General features: G+C 35.1%; 1 protein-coding gene and 3 pseudogenes across 1 annotated transcript; 3 read left to right on the forward strand and 1 right to left on the reverse strand.

The window, feature by feature from the left end:
- On the reverse strand, window positions 2,695-6,169 carry LOC104726234 (zinc finger CCCH domain-containing protein 64). Its single transcript, XM_010445047.1, has 11 exons — window positions 6,058-6,169; window positions 5,672-5,945; window positions 5,452-5,578; window positions 5,222-5,341; window positions 5,011-5,128; window positions 4,324-4,745; window positions 3,939-4,224; window positions 3,759-3,852; window positions 3,477-3,622; window positions 3,009-3,215; window positions 2,695-2,912 (listed from the first exon to the last, which is right to left on the reverse strand). Exons 1-10 carry the CDS (start codon window positions 6,127-6,129, stop codon window positions 3,087-3,089), a joined length of 1,788 nt encoding a protein of 595 aa, XP_010443349.1. The 5' UTR covers window positions 6,130-6,169; the 3' UTR covers window positions 2,695-2,912; window positions 3,009-3,086.
- Window positions 6,557-7,689, forward strand: LOC104728947 (annotated as a pseudogene).
- LOC104726235 lies at window positions 7,790-9,078 on the forward strand (annotated as a pseudogene).
- Window positions 15,030-15,902, forward strand: part of LOC104728948 — a 2,194-nt pseudogene continuing 1,321 nt past the window's right edge.

Genomic DNA, 15,902 nt, shown 5'->3' on the forward strand with positions numbered 1-15,902 from the left:
AAAAAAAAAAAAAAAAAAAAAAAAAAAAAAAAAAAAACCAACAAAGTTAGTGTGGATTAGCTTTTCAAACCGATTTTGTTGTTTATCATATTACCATAACTCCATAACGTAACATCATATAATAATACGTATGTTTCGCTTCCTTCATATTCAAAATAACAATCAAACCTTCTTGGTTTTAGAATACATGTTTCGTATATTCTTTTTTATTTTTCTCATTCTTTTCACAAGATTACAAGAATCACAACGTTGTTTTCATATCTTACTTTGTTTGCTTTATGAAAGAAAAAAAAAGAAGATAGATAGATAGATAGATAAAAAAAAACTGTGGTTATAAAATTGATAGCAACAATTCACTTTAATTGATGGGAACAACAAAAGCACCGACGTAACATCTTCTATATACATCCATCAAATTAAATTGGAAGTCTATAAAATTTTTGAAATTGATCACAAGCCGAATTTTAAGATTTCATATGTCAAAGATTAGGTCCACAAGTTGACTGATAACATGTTGACCAAGAAGAAAAGTGTACTGATCATTCTCTCAAGTGGATGAAGACCTCCCGGGAAAATTTTAAAATATATACTGATTACAGAGGCGCCCCATCACGGATTAATATTTAAACTTGCCTAATACCAAAAAAAAGAAAGAAAAAGAGATGGACTTTTATAGGTATAGGATGTGTATCTATACATTTTCCAAGGCTCCAATAAGAAAAATCGAATTAACCAACTTTGCAGGAAAGTGATGAAGCATAAACAAATTGTTAAAATGTTGTAGTAGTTTTAAAACACCAAAACTTGACTTTCATCGTTTTTCTCGTATTTCCCAAGATTTTGCTCGCTCTCGGTGTAGCATTTGGTGAGGAAATAAAAGAATAACAACCATGCAAAATTAACGTTCGGAAACGTCATTTCATTAACGTGGACAAAAGAAAACATAGATTTTGTTCAAAATTATAGTATTATTCGTTTTAAGTAAATAGTGAGTCCATAATCACACGCTAGTTCCAAACAGAATCACTGTATGAATGATTTTGATATATAATGAAATTCAACCTTTAAATAGAAAATGACATCTTTATAATTTATATTGTATTTTAAGCTTATTACCCCCTTTGAAAAAACGAACTTAAGTTTGCATATCTCAAATCTTGAATTATTACATAAGCAAAATGGTGATATGTGTAGATTATGATATATTTTTTTGTTCATAAAGTAGAGTAAAGCCAAGCAAACACCAGAGCTCTTCTTTAGTAAGAATTAATCCACCTATAAGAATAATAAAAAAAAAATCGTTACAAAACACGTGGTGTAGGAATCAGTTCCGTTGTCACTAATTAATGACTTTTAGGTTTTGAACTTATAAAAAAAAACTCTAAATAAAACAAAATTAAAAATCTTATTTCGTTTCAATGCAAATGCAAGCACCGACAAAAAAAAACGAATCATAGAGATTCAGAAGAAAACGAGGAGGAGTGGCGAGTATTGCAGATCGTAATTTGGTGTCGTATGTGTGGGGACATCAGCAAAACGATTCAATACGACCAGATTTGAGTTTGGCTTCTTGTCGTTTAAACTGTAAGAAGTGATCACGGACAACGACCTTTAGCTCTCTCTTTGTTTCTTCTTTACTGTTCAAACAGATCTTATTATATACTACTTTATATTCTTTGAATATCTAGTATTTATAAAGTCCAATATAATTAGGTGGAAGACCATAAACAAAGATTAAAGAACAGAAACTGAGTTTGATTAAAGGTTATAAATTGTCGAAATCTAAAGTGGTCAAAAATATGTACTACCTATTACCTAATAATTCTAACTACTAGTAGTACTAAATTATTAGCCAGCCTCCCTATATATAATGAGATATTTCGTATGATGGTCGAGCCTCGTGACAAATTGATTACTAATATACCCACCGATATTAATAAATATTCCTCTCTGATGTCTGAAGTCTGAACTGGATCCGACTAAGTCCAGGTGGGACTGTACTACCACCAGTGACAAAATTTATTCATTATTCATTTTTCCAAAACAAGGAAAACAACAATAAATGGGGAAATTAATCTTACAAAAATATGCAAATTAGCCTAAATTACTACAAGATTAGAGGGTTGTTGATGCATTTAAATAGAGATATATATATAGAGAGACCTACTATATGGGACCATACAAATTTAAAGGATTGAGAAGGTAACAAGACTACAGAGCCATGTGCACAGGCATAGACAAGAATCTATAAACCCTTTATAGGAGGGTTTGGTTTTTGTTTCCTTTACTCTTTTGCTAAAGCTGCAACAACCAACAACAACAAAAGAAAAAGCTTGATTTATAACCTTAAAGATGAAGAGATGATGTTTCTCTCTTCTTTTACCATGTGTTTAACCTCATTCTCAAGGTACCATCTTTCAAATGCTTCTGAGAGTTTGATTCTGATTCACTAAAACCAGCTTCACTCTCATTGTTTTAACACGAATGTGGTTTTCATCAAGTTGTTAAAGATTGATGCTCCGTAGGTTTTGGTTTACTACAGTAATCATTCTAGATTTAGGCTAGAAATGATTGAGATTAATTACTAGATGAGAAAAATTATTTTTTTACCAACCAACAAGAAGTCAGTAGTTTAGGTGAACACAGGTGAAGCAAATGCTAGACATGACTGTTGTGTGTTTCTGCGATGGTCACTCTCTTACATCTCAACAAACTATAATTTATCAAAGAAACTGTTTTACAAGATGCAAAAAGAAGAAGTTACAAGCAAAACAGTAAGAAAAGAGATGGAAGAAGACTGTTAGCTTTTAACTGAGCAAAATAAAGAACACTGTTGATGAACCTGATTCTAGAGATGGAGAGAGACAAACAAAGCTATCTATGATGGTGCATCCCATGATTCAGCTTCCGACCTAGAGAAAATTTTTAAGTCTGGCGGTTAGATGAAAACATAATCGTCAAAAGATAGTAGAATTTTTGGCATTAAACTTAGAGCAGAAACACAATACCTGAGTGCACTGAAGAATTGAGTTTACATTATTGATGCCCACAAGATAGTATCTGATCGTATCTTTTGTCCAGCAACGTTATTGGCAAGGGTCAAATTCTTGAAATTGTTTCTTGAAATCTTCAGCTAGCTTTGCCTCCTCTTCTTGGCTAATTTTGCAGTTTCTCCAATCGGCCCTATCTGGGATCTTTAGCAGCCCTGCTAGAACCTGTAAAATCCAATATCATTTCATAAGCAACAAAATGTCTTTCGGATCTTAAAAATGTTAGGGTGGATCAGATGTTATCTATCTAATAGAATCAAAAACTTCAAATATTATGGTCTAAGCATGAAAGGACTATGGTGAATGTTCAACTCCATATTCCGTATTAGATAGAACACACTGTTTAAATCTTCATGCATATGAACTATCGATGGCATCTTTCTTTAGTAGTATTAAGCAAAGTCACCCATGCATGAAATGTCTTACCTCCCGTCCAAATTGTGCAGGGAAAACTTCGTTCTCTTCCAGGGTGTGTGATAAAACCGTTCCATCAGGAAGTTCCACATAGAAGAGCCCCAAAGCTGCATCGTATTCCTTCTGCAGATATTTTCTGCCATCAGAACTATCACTAACTGCAATAAAGACAACATAATTTAATCAAAAAAGTAATTCAGAAAGCTAGGGACGAACATCGGTATATATAATCTAGGGTCCATGCCTCCATGGATTCGATAAGATAGAGAAGGAAATACAGAAAATTCAGCTTACACTTTTTCGTCACAAGCTTAAAGCCCAGTTTTTCAGCCGCCAGACTAAAGATATTTGGAAGAAGACGAGCTCTGGATGATGGAACAGGAACAACCTACAGAAGTAGATTAAACCAGACAAATGTAAGCACCTTCTTTAATTCAAAAGACCTACCAGATTTGCAATGGGAACTTTTCTTACCTGGAGGTTAGCATGAGAAACACGTTTAGAGACCAACTCGAAGAAAACTGCATCATTTCCTTGGCTCTTATAACAATTTCTCAGACCATTTTGGTATCTACTGAGCTCTGATTCACCCTCAGGGGATAAAACCAGAGTATTGGGCAAATGTTCGATTGGGATTATCAGTATGTGGTCTTCGACTAGTGAACCTTTGGGTAGAGCACAATAGAAACTTTCCCCTACACTGACGATCAAATGTGACTCCACACTCGGGCTTGATAGACAAAACCAGCATTCTTTTGACCTGAGAAAGCAAGTTTCAAACAACAATTACTGTCTCAGCCCCTAGCAAAAATGGCACCCACTTTGCAAGAATAGTGGTCAGAAGCAAAATCCGAAATACCTGTTAGCATTTTCAGACCTGGGCTTCCTTTGTATGCTTTCATCTTGAAACTCATGCTTGTAGCTGCACTCTGGACCTTTTTCACACTTACCTTTGATGATAAGATCAAGACAAACACCCCTACGACACTGTTCTCTTGCTTCAGCGTTGTGTTGGAAATGGCAATCTTCCCCACGATGACAGGAACCTGAGCATACAAATTTGAAACAGAGCTTTTCCCCTTCAGATCCATTCTTTTGCCGCTTTGAGACATCATACCTCCAATACTGTGAATCAGAGTCACTATCATTTGGTCTCTTCTTCGACTCAGCAGCTCCCTTTGGTAAAGTATAAGGACGTATTGTAGTGTTTGGAGGCCTTGCACTAAGTTCTGATGGTGACATGGTAGATGTTGGTGTAGGAGAAAGCGCATGAAGAAATTTCTGCAAAGAGGAGAAAAGAAGTAACATTGAAGAGTTAGTGAAATTTGCAAGATGATCAGAAACAAATCAGCAGAAAACACAAACAAAAATTTCCATTTGATGTGATGAGCTTGCACAGATTCTGCAGTTTGTCCATATTAAAAGGAGCCATGCATAGAGTTAAGAGTACCACTCAGAGGCATGTGATCAAAGAGAAAGGTACCAAAATCAACAGACAAAAACAATGAGGTAACAAGATGAGTGAAAGGAAATATATAGAACACACCTGTTTGTTTTTATTTCCAACTTGAGCAAGACCAATAAAGCGAGTTACATGAGTAGAGTCAGCATTGAGGTAAGGTTCACGGGAATAAAATACCCCCATAGAACCTGCAATGTGATAGCTGCCACGAAAGGCAACAGAAACGGTAAATTAAGTTCCCCACTAATCAAAATTTCCCAGTAACAACAATACAAGAATCGAAAAAAGTACTTACCGCGGTTTAACTTCCATTACCAATTCAGAAACAGTGAAATCACTACAAGAGGAATCAGACACTCCTTCAGGAACATCAGAGACCTTAGCTCTGTTTGTGACTCCAGCAGGCCATTCATTAGTGTAAAGTAATTAAGGACGACAAGTTGTAAAATAAAGGAAGGCTCGAACAATAGAGAATGTATCAAATAGTTCCAAATTCATCAACTAATACCAAAGAAAAAAGGATATGTCAAGAACAAATCAACCACTCCAGGTTCCTCAGCAAGTGCACGAAGAGCACCAACATCATCTTCACTATATTTCCCAAATTGACTATCAGATGATTGTCTACCAGATAAGTAAACAACAGACAAACCTAAACAAAACAAACAAAAGCACTATATCATTGACCAAACTCACCAATCAAACAAAAAAACTGATAAAAACCGATTCTTTCTGAAACCCTTACCATGAAGAGTGAACTTCCCACTTCCTCTTAACCAAAACAAGTTGTGGCAAACCTCAAGCCCATCCATCTTAAACCCTTGATTCTCAGCTTTCTTCGAAGTCGTCGATAGGATTTTAGGGGCGACGACGCCATAATCTCCGGTGAAGTAAGTAGGAATCGGAACTTGAGCTCGACCTTCGACGTAATCCAGAAACTCATCTAGAAGTTCCGGGGAGTCAGGGAAAAACTGGCCGACGCAAATCAGAGCATCAAACGGACCAGCGGATTTGCTAACCTGCAAAGATTGGAACTTCTTCAATTAAAAACCCTAAGAGATAACAGAATCACGTGAGATCGGAGAGCAGAAGGAGAAAGAAAGTGATAGGGAAAGAGAAAGAGAGAGATACCGATTGAACACGTTTGAAGAGCTGATTGAGACGTCCAAGAGGATCTCCGCTAAGCAAAATTCTAGGCGCCATGACACTGACACGGAGGAGGAGGAGGAGGAGGAGGAGGAGGCAACGACAACGACGGAGAGGAGAGGAGATTTAGGCTGTTTGGGCCTTTCTTTCACTACTTAATGGGTTTATCATAAGCCCAATTAAGCTGTCTATGTCAAAACGGCGGCTAGTGCTAATATGTCTCCGATCTACTTGTCTCTCATATTCAGCATGGTACGACGAAGCTAACGGGCTTAGTGTGGCCCATTAGACAGTAGTGGGCTTTGTATTTTTAGTTAGAATTATTGGCGGTTGTTCTTTTTTTATATCTATTTATAATTCTGTGTGGTTCAGAATTCGGAAGAAGATATTTGTAGACAAGTTTTTTCCCGAATCTGTCAACCAGAAACGAATATTCTCTTCTCTTCTTCTTCCTCGCGAAGGTGCGTTTGTTAGGGTTGCGATCATGGCGGACACTGTTTTGATGTAGGTTAACAATCGTCCTCATAAGATTCCGAAGTTGCACAATCGTCTTAGGGTTTCACGATTGATTACGTGTTCCCTACTAGGTCGTTGGATACTTCACCGTCTATTGGCCTAAGACGAAGCAATGCTGAATTTATCCGTGAATATACATACCCTCTTTGCCATTGAGAAATACAATAAAGCTCATCGAACGAAGAAGCTCGTGTTCGACAAGCATGTCTCAGCAAATTTCAGATTTTCTGGTGGTCTTCTCTGCTTTTTAACATTCTGGGCTACAGATATGGCCTCATCCACTCCTGAATCGCAAATCTATCAAGCAAGAGTGTGGCGTCTACAGACACGGTATGATATTCCCATCTTCAGGCTCAAGCCCAAGCAACAAGGTGATTTTCTTTTATCTCTCTCACTCTCTCTATATTGGTTTCTGCTTTGATTAGATTCTTTGGCTAGCTTGCTTACCTTATTCGGATGTTGTTAACTCGTTTGTGTTTTATTGTGCAATACAGAGATGGATTCTATTGATGTGCAACCTCCCGTTCCCACGTATTCTGATGACGAGGGTACTGCTTCTTGCTCTTCCTTTACCTTTTTTATTTTGTCAATGTAGGAGTTTTGCTTTTTCTGATCAAACCAAACAATCAATGGTCATATCATATGACAATTCTGGATGATAGACTAGGCATTTTAGTTGAGCATAAACCACCTATAGGTTCTGCTTTTCTTTATCAATGCCAATATAACAATGCTTTTCTTTATCAATGCCAATATAACAATTCATTAATTCAATAAGTTAGTACTTACTAATATGTTGTGTTTTCATGTGTAGATAAACCACCTGTTGTCTTTCTTCGAGCTCCTCCTGAAGCTGGTGTCCCTTTTGTCTTTGATCGTACTGGAGCTTTCTACTTTTGTTCTCTCGATACCTAGGTCTGGTCTGGTCTGTAAGGGGAAAGTATACCATTCCCTTGGTGATGACACACTGTTTAAAACACCCTCTAGTGTTAAAGTCCTCTCAGTATAGTAAATTATTGTATGGAGTCTCAGGAAATATTTATGTTTGGGTAAATTGTATATATAGTCTCAAACCATCTAAACCTTCATCAATTCTTGATTTTTGTGCTTGGAAGTTATATCTTTAATCACTATTCTGCTCATCTTCTGATGGTTCCCAATGAACTGTATTTTCACTCAAACTAGTCTTCTTCTAGCTGGTCTTGTCCACTATTTAGGTTTTTGTGGTTTAGGGTTTTGGGATTGAGTAGGAGAAGTTTGATTACTTTTTCTTTGTGACCCTTGCGATGGAGTGCAAAACAGAGCAATGAGGAACAGGAAGTGCCGCTCCGTGCCATTGCAATCACACAATAATTTGGGGGGAGTGGGTGAAAACAGGCTCTAACAACATCGTTTTCCTCCATCGATCATTTTCGAAAACTATTTAATATCATTAAGAAAGGGTTGCGATCATGACGGACTCTGTTTCAATGGAGATTAACTGTGGTCGCCCTAATAAGAATCCGAAGTTGGGCGAAGGATCCAAATCTTCGACAAAGTAACGCGTGCTCAAGTGGGGAAAAGGAGAAGTTGACGAATACTTAACGACAATATTTGTTGTATCACTATCAATTCGAGAAAACTCAGGTACGAAGAGAAAAAAGAAAAAAACAATCTCTAGGTTCCTCTGTACTTGCGGAAGGTTAGGGTTTATTTGATATCTGTTTGCTTGAATTAGGGGTTCTCGATTAAATGGGAGCAATTTGATTACCTATTCCGTAGTAGATCGTTGGATGATTCTGAATCTATAAGCGAGTCAAAAAGAAGCAACGCCGAATTGATCCGTGAGTTGACACTCACCGCAATCGAGAAACACAACGAAGCTCAAGGAACAAAACTTGTGTTTGTCGAGCATGTCGAGGCAAATTACCAATTTACCAGTGGCCTGTAATGCTGGCTTACGTTTTGGACTGTAGATATGGCCTCCTCATCCACTCCTGAATCTAAAATCTATCAAGCAAAAGTGTAGCGTCGCGGAAAACGGTTTCATACTTTTATATTCAGGCTCAAGCCAACGGACGAAGGTGATATGTCTTCTTTATCACGTAAACACTTTGGTTTTTTATTTTTGAGTTATATTGATGTTAATCTAATATATGTTTTGCTGTGCTGCAGAGACTGATGCTGTTGAAGTGCAACCTCCCCTCCCATGCGCTATGAATTGGATAAACCACCTATTGTCTTTACTCTAGGTCCTGAAGATGACCCATTGCCTGGAGTCCCTTTTGTCTTCAATCGAACTGGAGCTGGTCTTGATCCTAATAGGAGGTTCATCCCGGGCTGGTGACTGGTCTTGATCCCGTTATTGGTTCTGTCCAGATGAGGAAATGTCTGCCAATACCTTTGACATAAACTAGTATTTGTTTCCTGTGTAAGTCGTCAGTTGAGAGAAACTCTGTCCTTGTGTAATATAATCTCGAGTCTCATCAGACAATCTAAATATATCTTGCTTCCTTGTGCCCTAAAATGTTCTAAACAATTATGATTATCTTTTTGGTGGTTGATAATGAACACAATGTTGTCAGTTTTTTCGGATCATTGGGTCCAATCCAGTTCGACTATCCGCGACTTGATTTCTTTTAAACTTTTTACTTTAAGGTTATGAAATAAATTTTGTATTTCTAAATTGTGACATACACAAAAATTATTAAATATCGTTGGTTTAAGAACAAAGATTTACTAGTCTCGAAAGTTAATCAGAGTTATGTTGGGGAGAGGAAAATTACAATGCCATCGAGAGAAGAGAAAAGAACGTTGGCTGGCAAAAAGGACATACAGAAACGTTTATAAACCAGAAACACAAAGATAAGTCAGAACAAGAATTACATTCAGAATTTGATAATAAAACCATGAAAAAATATGGAGACTACAAAAAAACAGAGTATCAACTAAGGATGTAAGGAGATGATAGAAAACAAATACAAAGACATCGAGAAAAGGGCAGCCGAGAGAAACAAATAAGCGCAACCATCGAACACATGCATACAAAACATAACTGCAAAAAATATATATATTTTTTTTAAAACGACATAACTTGAACTATTCAAATTTGTTAATAATTTTGGTTTCCATATAAAACCGGTGGTTCTGTATCCTTTCCTAATTATTTTGCATTAGGATTTTGGTAGTTTCTTCAAACCCAAAGAATAGTTTACCTTTTGAGAAATTATGTAAATTAAGCCGGGTGTGAAGTTTGTCTATTCCATGGGTTGGGGAGGAGGAAGATGGGAAAGTGTCCAACAAGGTCTACATACGTCTCATGAATTGATTTTATGTCTTATTTCTTCGCGTTTAACTTGAGCTGTAGGACTAGTCAATGAAACGACTGTAGATTCTTTTAAGCGGTTTCTTGTGCATATCCAAAAGATCAATTCTTGTTTAAACCAAGATATAAGCCAATGTGGTTGGCAGGAAATTAGGGTGGAGGATGGAATGTTTAGTTGTTGGAGTTTCAGTAGAGAACATACCTTTTAATAATATCATTTCCATATCACTATGCCAATGCACATATACACAAAAAAATTATTGCATTCAAATGGAACTAGTTCTTTCACTCAGACTTTTATTAATTGCATATAAAAAAATTCATGTTATGGTTGTTAGTTTTATAATTGAGTTTGTTCGTATTAATTTATATAATTATATAATTTAGTGTGCATATTTATTTATCTCCGACTCCTGGTTGTGGACATCGTGGATACCCTTTTTTGTTTGGAATGAAGACAACAACAAACTGAGATAAAGATCGTCCGCATACAGTATGGCAGTAGACGTATGCAAACCCCGGATAATATCATGTAATTGAGAGCCGTCTTGATTTTCTGGATGCTCTTATCTGAATTGTACTTCAAGTTGTTGACAATGTGTTGGATAGACAACTGTTCTTGTAACTGAATGGAAACACCAATGTTGTATAGAGCTTGTACGGCTTTTACCAAAGAGACAACCCAACAAGTTGCTGCTTAAAAAACACATGAAGAAAAATTGTGGGGATCAAATAAAAAAATTCAACCAAAAACAAAAGAGGATAAAAATTAGTGATGGCTAAGCAAAATATTAAAAGCAATAAAAAAATATACAACCAAATTAGTCACTTTTTATTTAGATACAGTGCCACTTTTCACTCTATTGACATGTGAAAATGATTTAATTACGTTTTAAAATTCTATTTTTTTTTTAATTAGCTCTTTTGAGCTGATCTTGTATGTTGCTGACCAAAAAAAAATTTCTATATATCTATTTGTCTTAGTTAGAAGCATAATTTACCTTCAAATCTCGAGTACACCGGAGACACGCCTCCAGTCCCAAGAATCCTCCTACATATATTTAATAATTACTCAAATATATAAGCAAGCAAATAAAATATTAGTATTGATTATCATTCAAACTCTTACAATAAATGTATAATCCGACAATTGTATCATAAAATATATTTTTATGTTACCTCATCTTCGTAATCCGCTTGTGTAATTAGTCTTTCATATTAAGTCTCTCTGATGGTTTTGGAACCTAGTCAAGTAGAAAAAACAAATTTACAATATATCAATATACAGTTTAGAGTAATTTATCAACCATAAACAAGTAAAAACCTTTAGTTGGGTCACACTGAAGCCCATTAGTTGGGTCACACTGAAGCCCATTTAAAACCAAAAGAGAGACTGTAATGAACAATGGTACTGTATAATATACCTGTGAATCTTCGAGTTCTTCTGTATGTGTAGATGAAGTAGCTTCCCCTCGACTGATCTATTAAAGAAAATATATTTGAGTTAGATAATTTTATCTATTAAAGAAAGAAATAAAGAATGTTTTGGTTTACCTTTCTTGATGGTGCCTCTTCCTCGGTTAGCTTTCCTTTTTCTTAATCCATTGCTTTTTCCTCAAAAAAAATACAAAAACAAAAGACACTATCACAAGAAAACATAAGAAATCCAATGGCTAGAAATGTGAAAGGAAAGGAAAGAACAGACACACTTTGCTATATTAGTTAATAACATTTTTTTAATTCTGTCAATAGTCAATCACATTTCTATAGATGTTTGAACATTACACATTTTTCTATCAGCTATAGAAATGTGATTGACTAGTGATAGAATTAAAAAAATGTTATTAACTAATATAGTGAAGTGGGTGTGTTTATTCCATTTCTCTTGTCGTATAGTGCCTTGTAAAAGTGTTTCTCATCATATAATTAATAGATAACTAGTGTGCATATTACTCATTTGAAGACAATTCCCTTAATTTTTTGTTGTCAAATTTCACAATTGGTCTTTATTTGTTCCTTATCATATTGATGCTCTCATTCACACATTTTATATGAAATAATCCATCTTTAGCCACATACAATGAGTAACAACGCAAGACTAAATGTTCTCATCGGAAACTGTAGGAATCATATAAGCACAATGTCATAACTTACGTGTAATTAAATCTAGAATTCACATTGATTACTATATTAACTAACTTTTTAATAAACTTTTTAACTTTTTAATTAAACCATACAATATGTATATATGTCAAATAAATAATTGAAATGAAAACTGCTTATTTAAGTATTATATATTCTACCTTTTCGATGGTTGACAAAACAAAAATTCTACCTTTTAGCTATATTGTTTTTTGTATAAAACAGTAATAAAATTCTAAAATCAGTATACGGCATCTACATATGGTATTGTACACCAGTTCATTTTCAATAATGCATAGCATCATTTTTTTGGTTTTTCAAATTTAACATTTTTGGTTTGTTACAATGGAGTTAAGACGTTCTTTTTTTCTTGGNGGGGCAAACTATGGAGTGGAGGTAAAATTTAATAAATAATTTTTCACCTAAAATTATTTGTTCTCAGAATGGTATGTTTTAGATATATTTTTATTTTAACAATAGCTAGCTAATTAATAATATAGAAGTACATTATTCAAAAGTAAGTTTTTGTGCTTCAAATCTTCAATATTCCCTCGGCCCCAAAATTAATTCCCACTTAACTATTTATCCCTCACTCAAACCTGTCCGATTTACAGGGTCCCATATCAATATGCAATATATTGTGTTTTAAATAACATGCATGCGAAGGATGTTCTTTTTGCCTATCCAAACGTTTTCTTTGTTTGACAAAAAAGTAAAAGAAAAAAAAAATATTATTCGATAACAATATACACCAGCTGGCCACTGATAACAATAACTGTGATGTCCCATACCTATTTTACAATGGACTCATTGTTCGATATCAATATAATTAACCAAAAAACAATCCTATGTTTCAATTAGGCTCATTCACGCATTATCTTAAAAATGAACCTATCATGTGTCCTTGGGCAGGGACTAGTGGAAGAACAGTAAGTCAGCAACAAGTGTCAATTTAAATTAATGACTATATAGAGATTAAGAAGCTTACACACGAATCAGTGTCTAGATTTTGAAGCATATTAAGCCGTTGGGCTAGCAAAAATATATGAAACCACACAACATGCATGTAAATAAATTAATTTAACAAGCTTATTTACGTACAACCTCGTTCATTTAAGAAGGGACTACTTCCTTAATTCGCATCGATTTTTTTTTTTTTAAAAGCATTTACTATATCCCAAAGTTCTAATTTATTTAGCTTCAATATACGGACAATATTTATATATGGTATTTAGTATATTTTCACTGAGTGTAGGAAAAAGAAAAAAAAATCTGAGAAGGAGAGAGCAGAGAAGATTAAACAACTAATTATTTTCTCTCTTCAAATATTTTTGACCATGCCCAAACATGTCTTTTAGTCAACATGTTACATGTGGTAACCTTTACTTGATGTAGGTAGCAATTATTTTTTGTGAAGAACATAAGTAAACCAACAAAAAAATGAAGGAAATTAAAGTGATAAATTTTCAGAAAAGATCAGAACTTTTTCATGTTTTAAGGAGATTTTGAGAATTTTATTTCAATAATAATTTCATAATCATTGATTTGACTAGATTTATTATTAAATTCTCTCAAATATAATTAACTAAATTCCCAGATAAAGAAAACATGAAGTTAGCTTTGCTTTTCTAATCAAACATAAAAACTGGACAATAGACTAGGGAATGACAAGGCATTTAGTTGAACATAAACTACCTACAGTCTCTGCTTACCAATATGAATTTATGGACTCATTTAGACTGATTAAGTTCGTACTCATTATTAATGTATTGTGTTTTGTTGTTATGTAGATAAACGACCGGTTGTCTTTGTTGCTGGTCCTGACTCCTGCCCTCTTGTCTTCGATCGAACTGGAGCTCTTCTTGATCGTTATAGGTATGGTCAGTAAGGGAAAAGTATATCACTCCCTTGGTGACACACTGTTTAACACCGGCTAAGTGCTGTCTTTGTCTAGTAAATTGTATAGAGAGTCTCAAGACATATTTATGTTTGGGTACGTAGTTAATTTGTTGATTCTTTACTGTTCTAATCCATCTAAAATGTCATCAGTTCTTGCTTTCTGTACTTGAAAGTTCTATCTTTATTCACTATTCTACTCATCCTCTGATGGTTCCCAATGAACTGTATTTTCCACTCAAACTAGTCTTCTTCTAGCTGGTATATGTTGTTTTGGACAAGACTTGGAATTTGGGAGCATGAATATGTACGATACTTTTTGTTCACTATCAATTTCATGCATTAAATACAGCTAGTACGTTACGATCGTGAAGGCGTATGGGGTGTTGTTTGATTGACAAAAATGGATGCACATGGGTTTGTAAAATTATCTGTAGCATCTTGACTTTATAAATTTTTGTGGTTTAGGGTTTTGGGATTGAGTAGGAAAAATTTGATGACTTTTTCTTTGTCACCCTTAAGATGGAGCGGAGCACCACCAATCAGTGCAAAACAGAGTAATGAGGAACTGATTAAGGAAGTGTTGCTCCGTGCCATTGCCATGTCAGTGTTTTGTAAAATGCCTTAAACTTGCAACTAAAGATTTTGTATGTAAAGTATTTATAAGATCATGGTTTAAATTTAGAAAAATACCTAACTGAATGTATTTATCCAGAAATTTATGTAGATTTTATATGGATTTTTCATTTTCCATTGACTTAATTAATAAGGAGAAAGATCAAATTTTCACATTTGTAATTGTACATAAAGATCGAGTTTATACCTAAAATTAAAGTAACGCATAACAACAAATAAGCTTCGGTGAAAACTGGTTCTTAAAATAAAGACTTCACGCCGTCGTATTGTAGATAGCCTTTCACGGTGTCGTGTTGTATATAGACTTTTACGGCGTCGTGTCTTGAAAATCGATCATTGCTTATTTCCGAAAACTAAATAAATACAGTATACTTATATTTCAAGTTACACGATACTTCTCTCCTCCTCATTCGTTTGCAATATATATAGACCTAGCTAAGGTGCGCGCGTTAGGGTTCCGATCATGGAAGACTCTGTTTCGATGGAGGTTAACTGTCGCCCTCTTAAGATTCCGAAGTTGAACAATGCTTGCGAAGGATCGAAACCTTCCTCATCAAAACAGCTCAAACGTGGAAGATGATGAATATCTTCGACAGTATATGTTGTTTCACTACGAATTCCATAAATCCGAGGTAAAATTCAGACTTAGATCCCTTGTTTCCTTCAAAAGTTAGGGTTGCATGTTCGGTAACCTGATGAGAATATTATTTTTTGGAATCCGTTTGCTTAATTTAGGGTTTCACGATTGATTGGGAGAAGTATGATTACGTGTTCCACACTAGGTCGTTCGATACTTCACCACCTATCTCCCTAACACGAAGCAATGCTGAAATCATCCGTGAATATACCCTCTTTGCCATTGAGAAATACAATAAAGCTCATCGAACGAAGAAGCTCGTGTTCGACAAGCATGTCTCAGCAAATTTCAGATTTTCTGGTGGTCTTCTCTGCTTTTTAACATTCTGGGCTACAGATATGGCCTCATCCACTCCTGAATCGCAAATCTATCAAGCAAGAGTGTGGCGTCTACAGACACGGTATGATATTCCCATCTTCAGGCTCAAGCCCAAGCAACAAGGTGATTTTCTTTTATCTCTCTCTCTCTCTATATTGGTTTCTGCTTTGATTAGAATCTTTGGCATGCTTACCTTATTCTTATTCTAGCGTTGTTAACTCGTGTGTACATGTTTATTGTGCAATACAGAGATGGATTCTATTGTTGTGGAACCTCCCACTCCCATGCCTTGTGATGACGAAGGTACTGCTTCTTGCTCTTCCTTTACCTTTTTTATTTTGTCAATGTAGGAGTTTTGCTGTATCTGATCAAACCAAACAA

The sequence above is a fragment of the Camelina sativa genome, chromosome 11, assembly GCF_000633955.1.
Source record: "Camelina sativa cultivar DH55 chromosome 11, Cs, whole genome shotgun sequence".
Lineage (NCBI taxonomy): Eukaryota > Viridiplantae > Streptophyta > Magnoliopsida > Brassicales > Brassicaceae > Camelina > Camelina sativa.